The sequence below is a fragment of the Corvus hawaiiensis genome, unplaced genomic scaffold, assembly GCF_020740725.1.
Source record: "Corvus hawaiiensis isolate bCorHaw1 unplaced genomic scaffold, bCorHaw1.pri.cur scaffold_60_ctg1, whole genome shotgun sequence".
Classification (NCBI taxonomy): domain Eukaryota; kingdom Metazoa; phylum Chordata; class Aves; order Passeriformes; family Corvidae; genus Corvus; species Corvus hawaiiensis.
Window position 1 is genome coordinate 384,079 of NW_025963380.1, and position 16,479 is coordinate 400,557.

General features: G+C 63.9%; 2 protein-coding genes across 2 annotated transcripts; both read right to left on the bottom strand.

Moving 5' to 3' along the window:
* Positions 1-3,762: 3,762 nt before the first annotated feature.
* On the bottom strand, positions 3,763-6,300 carry LOC125321077 (serine/threonine-protein kinase pim-1-like; the record flags this gene model as incomplete). The annotated part of the gene is made up of 6 exons (XM_048293479.1): positions 3,763-3,800; positions 3,983-4,132; positions 4,381-4,557; positions 5,192-5,558; positions 5,764-5,814; positions 5,932-6,300. Coding segments are annotated over 5 exons (1,071 nt in total), but the record flags the coding sequence as incomplete, so codon positions are not given.
* A 6,734-nt stretch (positions 6,301-13,034) lies between these two features.
* LOC125321078 (serine/threonine-protein kinase pim-1-like) lies at positions 13,035-15,572 on the bottom strand (the record flags this gene model as incomplete). The annotated part of the gene is made up of 6 exons (XM_048293480.1): positions 13,035-13,072; positions 13,255-13,404; positions 13,653-13,829; positions 14,464-14,830; positions 15,036-15,086; positions 15,204-15,572. Coding segments are annotated over 5 exons (1,071 nt in total), but the record flags the coding sequence as incomplete, so codon positions are not given.
* Positions 15,573-16,479: the final 907 nt, after the last annotated feature.

Genomic DNA, 16,479 nt, shown 5'->3' on the forward strand with positions numbered 1-16,479 from the left:
AGGATCCAAAGACAACGGCACCAGGGACTGCTCACACACGAAAGGCACCAGGACAAAAGGCTCCCGAGCTTGGCCTTTGCATTCCCGCTGACAGCTCAACAGCTCTAAGCCAGAGAAGTGCCTGGTGGGAACAGCCTTTAGAATCACTCTCAGCACCTCATGACAAGGAGCTGCAGCGTGTGGCGATGAATCTCCAGCAGCCTCCTGCCCCAGAGTGTCCCCCGGGAGCAGCCATGCTCCAGGCCGTCACTGCCACCTGCACACCCAAAGGAGCCGGTGTTCCACACCACGGCTGTGCCTGGGACAGAGACACGAGTGGCCACAGAAGTGGCCATGGCACTGTCCGCACGCTGTCCCTGCTGCTTCTCCCCCAGCCGCTGGCGGGGCACCAAGTCCCAGCCACCCACTCCTAAAGCCACTGGGACACTGCGGGGGCTCGTGGAAGCCGGCGGCCATTGTGACACAGCGGGGCTGCACAGAACCCACGCTGCTTTGTGACCCGTGGCTCCCAGGAGAGCCTTTGTGATGCTGGGGACCTACACGGAACCCTGGCTCCACTGTGACACCAGCACAGAAGCTCGGGGAGCCCTGCAGACCGTGGGGATGCTAGGGAAGCTGACGGAAGCCTGGGCACCACAGTGACGCTATGGAACCTGGTGGAACCGAGGGGCCACGGTGACACTCTGGGGCCTTTTGGAAGCAATGAGACCCTGGTGGGAAGCCACGGGATGATTAATCCTGACAGGAACCTGCTCCAGGTGGGCTCCTCTCTCCCAGCTTCCACAAGCGCTGCTAGGATCCCACTGCGGCACTGGCTTGTCCCGGGCTCACGGCTTCCTTTGGGAATGGCTCTGCTCCCGGATGGCATGCTGCAGAGAATGCAGGTAGATTTTGTGCTCCCTCCTGGCATGCAGGTGGACAAGAAAGCCTGATCCAGCCCCCCCTCAGCCCATGTCCGGCTGTGTCACTGGGGCGGGGGAACTTTGGGAGCAGCCCCAGCCCTGCTGCACAAATCCACAGGGAGCTGGGATTTTTCCAAGTCTCGTGTCTCCGTTGTGCCGTACTCCCAAAGAAGCAGCACCCCCTCCCGATGAACACGGCGAGTTACGCGGATGCTTGTCAGCTCCACTGCCTGCCTAGAAATCTGGGAACTGCTTCTACATGCTGCTCCCTTCAGCTCTTGGGCACCGACTGACACAGAGCTGGGAAACAAATCCCCTGGCTGCTGGCTGACAAGGTGACTTCCGCCAGAGTCAGAGCTCCGTGGGAAATCTCTATCCACGCCTGTCCTTTGAATAGATCCGCACACGGGGTGCGCAGGGACGTGTCCTGTATGGAAAGGAAGGAGTGTGCCAGCACCGTGACTGACACTTTCCCTCTCCGTGTGCGTTGCAGAGCCACGGGTACACAGACGTGATGGAAACCCTCGCACAGCCAGAGCCTTCTGTCCCTGCAGAACGGAGCGCGGCGGGTGGGGGCGGTTGGTGGGCAGCGAGTCCCGGACAGCGGGCGAGATCCGGCTCCACAGCTGCCAGGCCCCGCTAAGGCTTAATGCCGCCTCCTCGGCAACAGGAAAGGCCTTCAGCCTCGTCCCTGCCCAGAGGAGCAGCGCTGGCCTGGCTGCACAGCTCCTTTTCCCCACAGGTCACAGGAGATGAGATCACAATGCTTGCAAACACCGACTGCGAGCCACAGCTCTGGGTGCTCACCATGAACCTCAGCTCTGCGAGCGCTGTCTGCCCCAGGCTCCAGGGGATGCAGTGGGAGCCCGGCTGGGCTCTGCCCTGGGACCATCCTCCAGGGACAGCTGCACACAGGGAGCATTTGGTTGCCACAAAGAGCCAGGCCATGGCTGCAGGGAGCTGCTCCAGGTGCGGCCTGCACTGCTGTGTGCTGCGCTCTGGGGCTGCTGCTCCCCGCAGAGGGGACTGCCCTGGGGTGCCAGAGGAGACAAAGAAGCTCCATCTTAAGCCTAACTGGGCTGGGTGGCTGGGCTGGGAAGAGTGGCGAGAGTCAAGGGCATTCACAGAGCTCATCCTGCTCTGTGAAGAACGAGGAAAAGGGAGTGGGAAGCCAGCAGTGAGCAGAGCTGAGGCCTGGAGAGCAGCTCTGAATGACACCCAAATCTCACCAGACCTCTGAGACATTGCTGTTCTTCAGCCAGTGACTACATGAGTCCCTAAACCTGGGGCTCACTCTTCCTCGTGGCCAGGGGCATCAAGGAAGGCTACAGTGCAATGGGGACTGCAGTGAGCTGGGAACTCACTGGGGGAAAGAGGGAGCACTTGTGGAGCAAAAGGCAGGTGGGGGAGAGAACTGTTCAGAGAAGGGCTGAGCTTCAGCTTGAGCAAGCTGAAAAACGTCATTGGGGGTCATCCCAGACTGATTTCATTTCAGAAGTTACTGAACAAGTTTGTTATTGGGGGGTGTCATATTTTCCCCTGGAGGTGCACGCTCTGCAAACGTGAGCTGCACTGCCGAGCTGCTCGGGCACGTCTCTGCTGCAGGTCACGGCGTTTCTTCTTTGGCTTCTCGTGGCCCCGGGGCTGAGCCGCAGCAGAGCCCTGGCGGAGCCCAGAGCAGCCTCAGCATCCACAGAGCCCGGCTGCAAGGAGGCAAAGCAGAAAGCGCCCGTCAGCTGAAGGCTCCCGTTCCCCTTGTCCCAGCCGCCCGCGGTGCCCAGGCCGTGCTGGCCGTGCTCAGAGCGCTGCCCAAAGCTGCCCAGCATTGCTGCCTCTGGCAGGAGAGCAGGAGGGCAGGACACGTGCCCAGCCTGCAGCCGGCCGTGGCACAGCCACCTCCTCAGCAGCTGCCCAGAGCGGGATGCTGCTGCGCTCGCTGCCGTCTCCCAAAAGCCCTTATCCCAGCCGTGCCAAGAGGACGGGCACCCACCTCACGCCTCCCGCCGCCAGAAGAAAAGCTGCTCCCAAACGCTGTCCTCAGCCTTCTCCAAGGGCACGTCCCACCCACGCCGCAGCTGCTCCCGAGCACTTCGCCATCCGGACCCGACAGCACCTAGAACGCTTCCTTTGGAAAAACAAACCATAAATCAATGAAAAGAGATTACAGACAAAAAGGGGAAACAAGGAAAAAGGTAAAAAATCTTCTCTCTGCTGGGGCCTTGAGGAAGGCCCAAGCCCGCCATGGGAGGGAAAAACCCACCCACGGGCCAGGGCAGCCCACGCTTTCTGCCTTCCCCCTGCACTGCCCCCAAAAGTCATGCTGAGCCCAAAGCCAACAAGGGCAGTGGAGTAGCCCAAGCCCTTCCTTGCCTGCAGAGCAAAGCAGCCCATGCACAGCTTCTGGTGTCCAACCTCTGCTCCCACCATGGGGCTTGCTTTGTGTCGGGCCGGCTGCCCCAGCCCCAACGTGGGGCACGGTGGGTGCTGGGGGCTGTTGGCAGGGCCAGGAGCAGACTCCCAGTTCAAAACCAGCCCAGCCTATCCCCCCAGCCCTGCCAAAAAGCAGCTTGGCAGCCGACTGAAGAATTGGTTGCATCCGCCCCAGCAAAGGGGGGAACCTTTGCTTCCCGGCCAGGCTGTGCAATGCACAAATCTGGGAGCAGCCCCCTGCGTGTGGACTCATCTGCAAATTCGCCGTGGAGCCTGGCTTTGGAGAAGGTGCCACAATTGAAGTCCATCATCTTCAGCTTGCCAGGTGGAGGAAGAGCTTGTCATCCTTGATGTCACCCTCCATGTCTCCAGCAGCAGCAGCCGCACCTGGCACAGCTTCTCCAGGGGCTTCTTCTTCCCTGGGGCTGGAGCAGGCTGTCAGTGCTCTGCCCAGGGCCCCGGCTGTCGCTGAAGCAGGACAAGCAAAAGCAGCTGGCATGGGGGCCACCAGTGCTGGGAAGAGCAGCTCAGCTCCAGCAGCAGGGCTGCGCGTGCCCAGCTGAGGAGCCCTGCGCAGCGATTCAGGCAGGACAAAAACTCTGCCTTTCTTTGCTGCCTCTTGCCAAGGCACGTGTGCAGCTGGAACTTACCGGCTCCCTGGCTCAAAGCGTGCGTGTGGCTCTCTCCATTCTCCTACGGCACGCGAATATCCTGCATCCAAGGATCACAGGACAGGTCTTCTAATGAGGGCCTTTCCGAGGAGAGCACGGATAAACACCGTCGGATGAGATCCTGGCACTCTGCGCAGAGAAAGCAGAAAGCACCAGTCAGTTGCAGAAGGCTCCTGTCCGCTTTGCCCCACTCTTGCCATGGCCAGGCCGTGCTGCCTGTGCTCAGGGCTGTGCCTAAACTTTGCCATCAATTCTTTCTTTTGGAGGGGAGCAGGACATTGCCACCTCCTCAGCAGCTGCCAGGGTGGCATGCTCCTGAGCCCGCTGCTGTCTCCCAGCACTGCTATTCCCCCCGTGCTGCAGAGACGAGGATCCACCTGGAGAGAGCCGTCGTGGGAGCGAGAGCCGGCCCCAGGTGCTGTTCCAGCCCCTCCTGAAAGGGTGCTCCCCGCAGACCATCTGGTGCAGCACGATGCCCAGGGACCAGACGGTCGCTGCCTCGCCGTGGTACCAGCCGAGGTGCGTCCATTCCGGGGGGCTGTAGGACGGTGTTCCTATGGAATAGAGATGGAGTTCTTCAGGGGGACGCTGCCTGCTCCCAGAGCCTCACCCCAGCATCCCTGGGCCTGCGGGGGCCGCACCCGCTGCCCTCTCGCCAGCACCGGGGACTTGTGTCCAAACTGGGGGTTGGAAAAGAAGCCGCTGGTGTCGCAAGAGGGCAGCGGAAGCCCTGGCAAGGCCCGAGCATTCCATGCAAAGGAAAAACGCACTTGGTGCTGGGGAAAAACCACGCTTTCATCCTCCCTGCCTGCACTGCCCCAGAAACCATTCTTAAGCCAAGGCAAGCGCGGGCAGCAGAGCGGTCCGAGCCCTGTCTCGCCTGCACACCAAACGGGCTGGAGCACAGGTTCTGGCCCCCCCTCTCTGCTACCCCCACCCACGGGTGTTTCTGTGGCGCTGGCTGCCCCAGCCCCAGCGCCAGTCCTGGGCAGAGTGGCTGGCAAAGGCTGCCAGCAGGGCTGGAAGATGGGCCCTCAGCCAGCGCCGCTCAAAAGCAGCTCAGCTGAAGACTCCGGCTGCCATGACTGGCAGCAAAAGGGACGATCCCCCGGGCCACAGCCGGCTTGGGCTGTGAGCTCTTGGGCTCTGAGATGCCGCTACCAGGAGCCTCCCCCTGCGTGGGCTCACCTGCAAAGCTGGTGTAGGCTGCGGCTTGCAGGTAGGTGCCACAGCCAAAGTCGATGAGTTTGGCCTGCCCGGTGGCCAGGTCAACCAGGATGTTCTCTGGTTTGATGTCCCGGTGCAGGACCCCGCAGCTGGCGCAGTGCCGCACGGCCTCCAGCACCTGGCGGAACAGGTGCCGCGCCACCTCCTCGCACAGGAAGCCCCGTGCCCAAATGAAGTGCAGGAGGTCCTGAGACCGCTCCGGGCGCTCCAGCACCATCACCACGTTGCTGGGGAGCTCCAGCCACTCGTGGAGCTGGACGATGCCGGGGAAGCCAGCGGACACCTTGTCCAGCAGCACGATCTCCAGTGGTGCTCGGGTGCCGTCGGGCTGTGGGAGGAGCACGATGCCGTCAGCGGGGCCGATGCCGTGCCGGGGCTCGGCAAGCCCTCAGCCAGCCGGGGACGCTCTGCGCGCTCCGCTGGCCCCACGGCCGCTCTCCCTCGAGGCGTTCTGGCGGCTTCCACCCTGCCGGGCCTCGGCTCATCCCCGCCCGTCGCGCCCCGGCTTCTCCCGCTGCCCCTCGCTCACTCACCAGCTGGCCCCAATGGTGGATGCGGTTCCGTGGCACCCGTTTGATGGCCACCTGCAAGGCAAGGGGAGCAGCGGGCTGAGCTCGCCGCCCGCCGTGCCGAGCCCCGTGCTCCTTCTCCTCCTCCTTTGCCCCCCGCCTCCTGCGCCCGCCGCCGGCCCCGCCACTCACCGGGGCGCCGTCCGAGAGCCGCGTCGCCGCGAAGACGCTGCCGAAGCCGCCGCGCCCCAGCAGCGAACCCAGCCGGTACCGCTCCTTCAGGCCCTGCTGCGCCTTCCCTGCCGGCGAGACGCGGCCGTCAGCGCTCGGCCCGGGGCCAGGAACGGCCGCCGAGCGCCGCTCAACCGCCCCGGGCCGGCCATGTCCACATGTTGGCTCTTTTGAAGCGGACACCGGCGGCTCGGGGCCGGCGGCCGCGCTCAAGAGCGGCGGACTTCGGAGCGGGGAAGACGCTGCGGAGGCGGCGGGAGCGGCCGCGCCGCCTGTGTCCCCGGCGGGCCCCGGCAGGAGCCGAGGCCGGGGTCGGGGTGGGGGTAGGGGTCGGGGTCGGGGTCGGGCCAGCCGGAGCCAGGGGCTGGCGATGGTGCCCAGGAGCCAGGCACTGATGCCCGCCCAGCAGCGCCACAGCCAGGACGGCGAGAGCCGGGCGGAGGCGGGACCGCGGCGGGACGCCCGGGGGCGGGGAGGGGGCAGCCCCGCCCGGGGCCGGGGGCGGGCCGGGGGCATGGCCCGGCCGGGCGTGGGGAGAGGGAGGCCGCGGGAGGGGGGGTTGGGGAACGAAAGGGAGAGCGGGAGAGGGTGCGAGACACTGGGAGAGGGAGAGGAGGAGCAGGAGAAGGGACGCAGAGGGTTCGTGGACTCGCTGCTCTTGTGCTGCTCTTGTGCTGCTGCTGCCGCTGCTGCCGCTGCTGCCGCTGCTGCCGCTGCCGCTGAAGCGCTGGGAGCGTTTGTCCGCGTGTCCGTGTGTCCGGTGCCCGTTTGTCCGTTCCCCCCCGCGCGCCCCACGGCCGAGCCCCGCGCGCCCCGGGGCAGCACGGGCCGCTCCGCTCCGGGGCCGAGGCGGAGTCCCGGAGCATCTCTTCCTCCCGCAGCCACAGCAAACCCGCTCGGCCATTGGGAGCATTTTTGCACACGTTTCCCTTTGAAGGGCTCCTCTCTACCCCCATTTCCAAGGAGTCTCCCTGGGGTTTTGGCACCTGCAGCGACAGGGCAGCGATTGGGCTCCAAACTTCAAGAAACACATGGAGGGGCTGGAGCATGTCCAGAGATGGGAACGGAGCTGGGGAAGGGTCTGGAGGACTTCTGAGGGGCAGCTGAGGGATCTGAGGGGGCTGAGCCTGGAGGAAAGGAGGCTCAGGGGGGACCTGGCTCTCTCCAAGTCCCTTACAGGAGAGGGCAGCCAGGAGGGCTGGGGCTCTGCTCCCAAGGGAAAGGACGAGAGGAAATGGCCTCGGGGGAACCTTTGGGGTGGATGGTGGGGAAATTCTCATCCTCCATGTCTCGACAGAGGGGGAGGGGGGGAGGGGTGGGGCACGACCTGGGGACACGGGGGTGGTGACGGTGGGCTGGGGACACGGGAAAGGGCACGGGAAAGGGCACGGGAAGCCAAAGCCCCGCTGAGCGCTGGCGCTGGGCTGGCGCGGGGTGAGCCGGCAGCAGGGCCCCACAGCCCTGAGGGACTCGCCCTGACGCCCGGGGAGTATTGATCCTGGTCTCTAAAAAATGACACTCAATAAAATACCATTAAAAGATGCCTCCTTCTCCTTCTCCTCCTCCCCCATCCCTTCTCCTGCTCCCCCCGGGCCCAGTGCCCACCCTTGGCCCCCCGTTTTCCCAGCGCGGTCGCATCCGGCGGGAGGAGCCGGGATGGAGTCGGGGCAGGTCGGGCTGGGGCAGGGCTGGGCTGTGGGCCCGGCCTGGGAGCCCCCCACGCGCCCCCTCCTCAAATTCCCCTGGCGGGGGGCGCTGGGGGCGAGGGGGGGCGCAGGTGGGGTCCGGGTGGGGAGCGCCGGGCGCTGCGGGTCTGCCTGGCAACTGGTGAGTCACCAGCGCCGCGCGCTCTGATTGCCTGAAGGTTGTTCAGCGCCTTCTCTGATTATCTGATACTCGCGGGCAATTTTGGTTGGTCGGTGGGGGCTGTGGGGCGGCTTAGGGGGGGGGCCTCTGCGCCTTTGGGGTTCGCTGGGTGCCGATTTGGGGTTGAGGCGCCTCCCAAGGACCCCCCCGGGGGGGCGACACAAGGGTGACACACGGGGGTCCCCATTCCCGATCCATCCTGGGGCCGGTTCCGCCCCCTCCACTCTCGGTCCCCGCGCGGGATCCCCCAAAGTCCCTTCCCACTGTTCCCCAATCAACGGGACCGGGGCGAACTGGGAAGCCTTCCTGGGAACACTGGGAGCAGCCGGGCAGGGGCAGAGTGACAGCGGGGCTGGGGGGGACACACGACCCCCCAAAATCAGTTCAGTGCCGCAGCGTGTTGTGCACAATGTATATGCTGACAAGAGAAGGGGGTGCTTTTGGAACGTGTTCCTTCCTGACACGTCTGTCTGTGGGAGCTTTAGGTGCTTGGACTCAGGGATAGCGAAGGTGTGTGAAAGTGACTGGGCTGCGAGAATCATGTTGCACAGGGAAGAGGGAAGGTCAGCAAATGTCTCCTGTCCTGGCACATGTCTCAGTCTGAACTGCAGCTGGAGATGCTTCACTTCCGCCAAGGACTCTGCCACCTGGAGAGAAGGATGCGCTCGATGGAGTTGAGAAAGAAAGTGCGTATCACTAGCTTGTTTCCTCTAGTTCCTAGACAGCAAAGGGGCTATGAAAGCCAGCAGTGGCTTTTTGTTCTAGGACTTTTTCTTGACAAGCAGCTGCTGGATGTTTGGAAGGGGGTTTGGCATATGCAAAAATGAGAGGGTAAGATGGTACACTGAGCTTGAGAGAAGAAGCATATCTTCAGGGATTTGGATGCATTTCAGAGGGTGTGAGTTCCATGCTGAGCAGCTGATGGCACAGAAAAGGTTCTAAAGAAAGAGGCCGTGCTGGAATTGCCTTTTCTTTTGCAGCCTAGAAACTGCACAGCCAACAGCAAAAACGATTCCTCCTCCCTCCCTGCACCATGCAGGATCACATTCCTTTATGTCTCCAAGAGGCAGGATGCACAGCCGAGCTCTTCCACCGACTGCTCGCACACCACTGGGGCCGCGCCAGCGGAGCGCTTGGCTTTTTCCTGGGCACTGTCAGCGCTCATCGAAACAAGCACACGATAGCGCTGCCCACTTGCAGAAGAAGGAATCACTGCGAGCCCAGCTCGAAAGCAGCCCAAGGGCAGAGGCAACTTGGAAACTTCCCTGCTCTCAAATCAACGGTGTCAGGACAAAAAGATTTCCCTCATCTTCCCCTTGCAAGTGCAGACTCCTCTTTGCACCCACACTCCAAGAGCAAGATGAACTCCTTTGCCCTAACTTGCACTTTCCTTCTCAGCTCTAGGCACCATCCTAAGCCTTCCCTCTCGCAGAGTCAGGATCCAAAGACAACGGCACCAGGGACTGCTCACACACGAAAGGCACCAGGACAAAAGGCTCCCGAGCTTGGCCTTTGCATTCCCGCTGACAGCTCAACAGCTCTAAGCCAGAGAAGTGCCTGGTGGGAACAGCCTTTAGAATCACTCTCAGCACCTCATGACAAGGAGCTGCAGCGTGTGGCGATGAATCTCCAGCAGCCTCCTGCCCCAGAGTGTCCCCCGGGAGCAGCCATGCTCCAGGCCGTCACTGCCACCTGCACACCCAAAGGAGCCGGTGTTCCACACCACGGCTGTGCCTGGGACAGAGACACGAGTGGCCACAGAAGTGGCCATGGCACTGTCCGCACGCTGTCCCTGCTGCTTCTCCCCCAGCCGCTGGCGGGGCACCAAGTCCCAGCCACCCACTCCTAAAGCCACTGGGACACTGCGGGGGCTCGTGGAAGCCGGCGGCCATTGTGACACAGCGGGGCTGCACAGAACCCACGCTGCTTTGTGACCCGTGGCTCCCAGGAGAGCCTTTGTGATGCTGGGGACCTACACGGAACCCTGGCTCCACTGTGACACCAGCACAGAAGCTCGGGGAGCCCTGCAGACCGTGGGGATGCTAGGGAAGCTGACGGAAGCCTGGGCACCACAGTGACGCTATGGAACCTGGTGGAACCGAGGGGCCACGGTGACACTCTGGGGCCTTTTGGAAGCAATGAGACCCTGGTGGGAAGCCACGGGATGATTAATCCTGACAGGAACCTGCTCCAGGTGGGCTCCTCTCTCCCAGCTTCCACAAGCGCTGCTAGGATCCCACTGCGGCACTGGCTTGTCCCGGGCTCACGGCTTCCTTTGGGAATGGCTCTGCTCCCGGATGGCATGCTGCAGAGAATGCAGGTAGATTTTGTGCTCCCTCCTGGCATGCAGGTGGACAAGAAAGCCTGATCCAGCCCCCCCTCAGCCCATGTCCGGCTGTGTCACTGGGGCGGGGGAACTTTGGGAGCAGCCCCAGCCCTGCTGCACAAATCCACAGGGAGCTGGGATTTTTCCAAGTCTCGTGTCTCCGTTGTGCCGTACTCCCAAAGAAGCAGCACCCCCTCCCGATGAACACGGCGAGTTACGCGGATGCTTGTCAGCTCCACTGCCTGCCTAGAAATCTGGGAACTGCTTCTACATGCTGCTCCCTTCAGCTCTTGGGCACCGACTGACACAGAGCTGGGAAACAAATCCCCTGGCTGCTGGCTGACAAGGTGACTTCCGCCAGAGTCAGAGCTCCGTGGGAAATCTCTATCCACGCCTGTCCTTTGAATAGATCCGCACACGGGGTGCGCAGGGACGTGTCCTGTATGGAAAGGAAGGAGTGTGCCAGCACCGTGACTGACACTTTCCCTCTCCGTGTGCGTTGCAGAGCCACGGGTACACAGACGTGATGGAAACCCTCGCACAGCCAGAGCCTTCTGTCCCTGCAGAACGGAGCGCGGCGGGTGGGGGCGGTTGGTGGGCAGCGAGTCCCGGACAGCGGGCGAGATCCGGCTCCACAGCTGCCAGGCCCCGCTAAGGCTTAATGCCGCCTCCTCGGCAACAGGAAAGGCCTTCAGCCTCGTCCCTGCCCAGAGGAGCAGCGCTGGCCTGGCTGCACAGCTCCTTTTCCCCACAGGTCACAGGAGATGAGATCACAATGCTTGCAACCACCGACTGCGAGCCACAGCTCTGGGTGCTCACCATGAACCTCAGCTCTGCGAGCGCTGTCTGCCCCAGGCTCCAGGGGATGCAGTGGGAGCCCGGCTGGGCTCTGCCCTGGGACCATCCTCCAGGGACAGCTGCACACAGGGAGCATTTGGTTGCCACAAAGAGCCAGGCCATGGCTGCAGGGAGCTGCTCCAGGTGCGGCCTGCACTGCTGTGTGCTGCGCTCTGGGGCTGCTGCTCCCCACAGAGGGGACTGCCCTGGGGTGCCAGAGGAGACAAAGAAGCTCCATCTTAAGCCTAACTGGGCTGGGTGGCTGGGCTGGGAAGAGTGGCGAGAGTCAAGGGCATTCACAGAGCTCATCCTGCTCTGTGAAGAACGAGGAAAAGGGAGTGGGAAGCCAGCAGTGAGCAGAGCTGAGGCCTGGAGAGCAGCTCTGAATGACACCCAAATCTCACCAGACCTCTGAGACATTGCTGTTCTTCAGCCAGTGACTACATGAGTCCCTAAACCTGGGGCTCGCTCTTCCTCGTGGCCAGGGGTATCAAGGAAGGCTACAGCGCAATGGGGACTGCAGTGAGCTGGGAACTCACTGGGGGAAAGAGGGAGCACTTGTGGAGCAAAAGGCAGGTGGGGGAGAGAACTGTTCAGAGAAGGGCTGAGCTTCAGCTTGAGCAAGCTGAAAAACGTCATTGGGGGTCATCCCAGACTGATTTCATTTCAGAAGTTACTGAACAAGTTTGTTATTGGGGGGTGTCATATTTTCCCCTGGAGGTGCACGCTCTGCAAACTTGAGCTGCACTGCCGAGCTGCTCGGGCACGTCTCTGCTGCAGGTCACGGCGTTTCTTCTTTGGCTTCTCGTGGCCCCGGGGCTGAGCCGCAGCAGAGCCCTGGCGGAGCCCAGAGCAGCCTCAGCATCCACAGAGCCCGGCTGCATGGAGGCAAAGCAGAAAGCGCCCGTCAGCTGAAGGCTCCCGTTCCCCTTGTCCCAGCCGCCCGCGGTGCCCAGGCCGTGCTGGCCGTGCTCAGAGCGCTGCCCAAAGCTGCCCAGCATTGCTGCCTCTGGCAGGAGAGCAGGAGGGCAGGACACGTGCCCAGCCTGCAGCCGGCCGTGGCACAGCCACCTCCTCAGCAGCTGCCCAGAGCGGGATGCTGCTGCGCTCGCTGCCGTCTCCCAAAAGCCCTTATCCCAGCCGTGCCAAGAGGACGGGCACCCACCTCACGCCTCCCGCCGCCAGAAGAAAAGCTGCTCCCAAACGCTGTCCTCAGCCTTCTCCAAGGGCACGTCCCACCCACGCCGCAGCTGCTCCCGAGCACTTCGCCATCCGGACCCGACAGCACCTAGAACGCTTCCTTTGGAAAAACAAACCATAAATCAATGAAAAGAGATTACAGACAAAAAGGGGAAACAAGGAAAAAGGTAAAAAATCTTCTCTCTGCTGGGGCCTTGAGGAAGGCCCAAGCCCGCCATGCGAGGGAAAAACCCACCCACGGGCCAGGGCAGCCCACGCTTTCTGCCTTCCCCCTGCACTGCCCCCAAAAGTCATGCTGAGCCCAAAGCCAACAAGGGCAGTGGAGTAGCCCAAGCCCTTCCTTGCCTGCAGAGCAAAGCAGCCCATGCACAGCTTCTGGTGTCCAACCTCTGCTCCCACCATGGGGCTTGCTTTGTGTCGGGCCGGCTGCCCCAGCCCCAACGTGGGGCACGGTGGGTGCTGGGGGCTGTTGGCAGGGCCAGGAGCAGACTCCCAGTTCAAAACCAGCCCAGCCTATCCCCCCAGCCCTGCCAAAAAGCAGCTTGGCAGCCGACTGAAGAATTGGTTGCATCCGCCCCAGCAAAGGGGGGAACCTTTGCTTCCCGGCCAGGCTGTGCAATGCACAAATCTGGGAGCAGCCCCCTGCGTGTGGACTCATCTGCAAATTCGCCGTGGAGCCTGGCTTTGGAGAAGGTGCCACAATTGAAGTCCATCATCTTCAGCTTGCCAGGTGGAGGAAGAGCTTGTCATCCTTGATGTCACCCTCCATGTCTCCAGCAGCAGCAGCCGCACCTGGCACAGCTTCTCCAGGGGCTTCTTCTTCCCTGGGGCTGGAGCAGGCTGTCAGTGCTCTGCCCAGGGCCCCGGCTGTCGCTGAAGCAGGACAAGCAAAAGCAGCTGGCATGGGGGCCACCAGTGCTGGGAAGAGCAGCTCAGCTCCAGCAGCAGGGCTGCGCGTGCCCAGCTGAGGAGCCCTGCGCAGCGATTCAGGCAGGACAAAAACTCTGCCTTTCTTTGCTGCCTCTTGCCAAGGCACGTGTGCAGCTGGAACTTACCGGCTCCCTGGCTCAAAGCGTGCGTGTGGCTCTCTCCATTCTCCTACGGCACGCGAATATCCTGCATCCAAGGATCACAGGACAGGTCTTCTAATGAGGGCCTTTCCGAGGAGAGCACGGATAAACACCGTCGGATGAGATCCTGGCACTCTGCGCAGAGAAAGCAGAAAGCACCAGTCAGTTGCAGAAGGCTCCTGTCCGCTTTGCCCCACTCTTGCCATGGCCAGGCCGTGCTGCCTGTGCTCAGGGCTGTGCCTAAACTTTGCCATCAATTCTTTCTTTTGGAGGGGAGCAGGACATTGCCACCTCCTCAGCAGCTGCCAGGGTGGCATGCTCCTGAGCCCGCTGCTGTCTCCCAGCACTGCTATTCCCCCCGTGCTGCAGAGACGAGGATCCACCTGGAGAGAGCCGTCGTGGGAGCGAGAGCCGGCCCCAGGTGCTGTTCCAGCCCCTCCTGAAAGGGTGCTCCCCGCAGACCATCTGGTGCAGCACGATGCCCAGGGACCAGACGGTCGCTGCCTCGCCGTGGTACCAGCCGAGGTGCGTCCATTCCGGGGGGCTGTAGGACGGTGTTCCTATGGAATAGAGATGGAGTTCTTCAGGGGGACGCTGCCTGCTCCCAGAGCCTCACCCCAGCATCCCTGGGCCTGCGGGGGCCGCACCCGCTGCCCTCTCGCCAGCACCGGGGACTTGTGTCCAAACTGGGGGTTGGAAAAGAAGCCGCTGGTGTCGCAAGAGGGCAGCGGAAGCCCTGGCAAGGCCCGAGCATTCCATGCAAAGGAAAAACGCACTTGGTGCTGGGGAAAAACCACGCTTTCATCCTCCCTGCCTGCACTGCCCCAGAAACCATTCTTAAGCCAAGGCAAGCGCGGGCAGCAGAGCGGTCCGAGCCCTGTCTCGCCTGCACACCAAACGGGCTGGAGCACAGGTTCTGGCCCCCCCTCTCTGCTACCCCCACCCACGGGTGTTTCTGTGGCGCTGGCTGCCCCAGCCCCAGCGCCAGTCCTGGGCAGAGTGGCTGGCAAAGGCTGCCAGCAGGGCTGGAAGATGGGCCCTCAGCCAGCGCCGCTCAAAAGCAGCTCAGCTGAAGACTCCGGCTGCCATGACTGGCAGCAAAAGGGACGATCCCCCGGGCCACAGCCGGCTTGGGCTGTGAGCTCTTGGGCTCTGAGATGCCGCTACCAGGAGCCTCCCCCTGCGTGGGCTCACCTGCAAAGCTGGTGTAGGCTGCGGCTTGCAGGTAGGTGCCACAGCCAAAGTCGATGAGTTTGGCCTGCCCGGTGGCCAGGTCAACCAGGATGTTCTCTGGTTTGATGTCCCGGTGCAGGACCCCGCAGCTGGCGCAGTGCCGCACGGCCTCCAGCACCTGGCGGAACAGGTGCCGCGCCACCTCCTCGCACAGGAAGCCCCGTGCCCAAATGAAGTGCAGGAGGTCCTGAGACCGCTCCGGGCGCTCCAGCACCATCACCACGTTGCTGGGGAGCTCCAGCCACTCGTGGAGCTGGACGATGCCGGGGAAGCCAGCGGACACCTTGTCCAGCAGCACGATCTCCAGTGGTGCTCGGGTGCCGTCGGGCTGTGGGAGGAGCACGATGCCGTCAGCGGGGCCGATGCCGTGCCGGGGCTCGGCAAGCCCTCAGCCAGCCGGGGACGCTCTGCGCGCTCCGCTGGCCCCACGGCCGCTCTCCCTCGAGGCGTTCTGGCGGCTTCCACCCTGCCGGGCCTCGGCTCATCCCCGCCCGTCGCGCCCCGGCTTCTCCCGCTGCCCCTCGCTCACTCACCAGCTGGCCCCAATGGTGGATGCGGTTCCGTGGCACCCGTTTGATGGCCACCTGCAAGGCAAGGGGAGCAGCGGGCTGAGCTCGCCGCCCGCCGTGCCGAGCCCCGTGCTCCTTCTCCTCCTCCTTTGCCCCCCGCCTCCTGCGCCCGCCGCCGGCCCCGCCACTCACCGGGGCGCCGTCCGAGAGCCGCGTCGCCGCGAAGACGCTGCCGAAGCCGCCGCGCCCCAGCAGCGAACCCAGCCGGTACCGCTCCTTCAGGCCCTGCTGCGCCTTCCCTGCCGGCGAGACGCGGCCGTCAGCGCTCGGCCCGGGGCCAGGAACGGCCGCCGAGCGCCGCTCAACCGCCCCGGGCCGGCCATGTCCACATGTTGGCTCTTTTGAAGCGGACACCGGCGGCTCGGGGCCGGCGGCCGCGCTCAAGAGCGGCGGACTTCGGAGCGGGGAAGACGCTGCGGAGGCGGCGGGAGCGGCCGCGCCGCCTGTGTCCCCGGCGGGCCCCGGCAGGAGCCGAGGCCGGGGTCGGGGTGGGGGTAGGGGTCGGGGTCGGGGTCGGGCCAGCCGGAGCCAGGGGCTGGCGATGGTGCCCAGGAGCCAGGCACTGATGCCCGCCCAGCAGCGCCACAGCCAGGACGGCGAGAGCCGGGCGGAGGCGGGACCGCGGCGGGACGCCCGGGGGCGGGGAGGGGGCAGCCCCGCCCGGGGCCGGGGGCGGGCCGGGGGCATGGCCCGGCCGGGCGTGGGGAGAGGGAGGCCGCGGGAGGGGGGGTTGGGGAACGAAAGGGAGAGCGGGAGAGGGTGCGAGACACTGGGAGAGGGAGAGGAGGAGCAGGAGAAGGGACGCAGAGGGTTCGTGGACTCGCTGCTCTTGTGCTGCTCTTGTGCTGCTGCTGCCGCTGCTGCCGCTGCTGCCGCTGCTGCCGCTGCCGCTGAAGCGCTGGGAGCGTTTGTCCGCGTGTCCGTGTGTCCGGTGCCCGTTTGTCCGTTCCCCCCCGCGCGCCCCACGGCCGAGCCCCGCGCGCCCCGGGGCAGCACGGGCCGCTCCGCTCCGGGGCCGAGGCGGAGTCCCGGAGCATCTCTTCCTCCCGCAGCCACAGCAAACCCGCTCGGCCATTGGGAGCATTTTTGCACACGTTTCCCTTTGAAGGGCTCCTCTCTACCCCCATTTCCAAGGAGTCTCCCTGGGGTTTTGGCACCTGCAGCGACAGGGCAGCGATTGGGCTCCAAACTTCAAGAAACACATGGAGGGGCTGGAGCATGTCCAGAGATGGGAACGGAGCTGGGGAAGGGTCTGGAGGACTTCTGAGGGGCAGCTGAGGGATCTGAGGGGGCTGAGCCTGGAGGAAAGGAGGCTCAGGGGGGACCTGGCTCTCTCCAAGTCCCTTACAGGAGAGGGCAGCCAGGAGGGCTGGGGCTCTGCTCCCAAGGGAAAGGACGAGAGGAAATG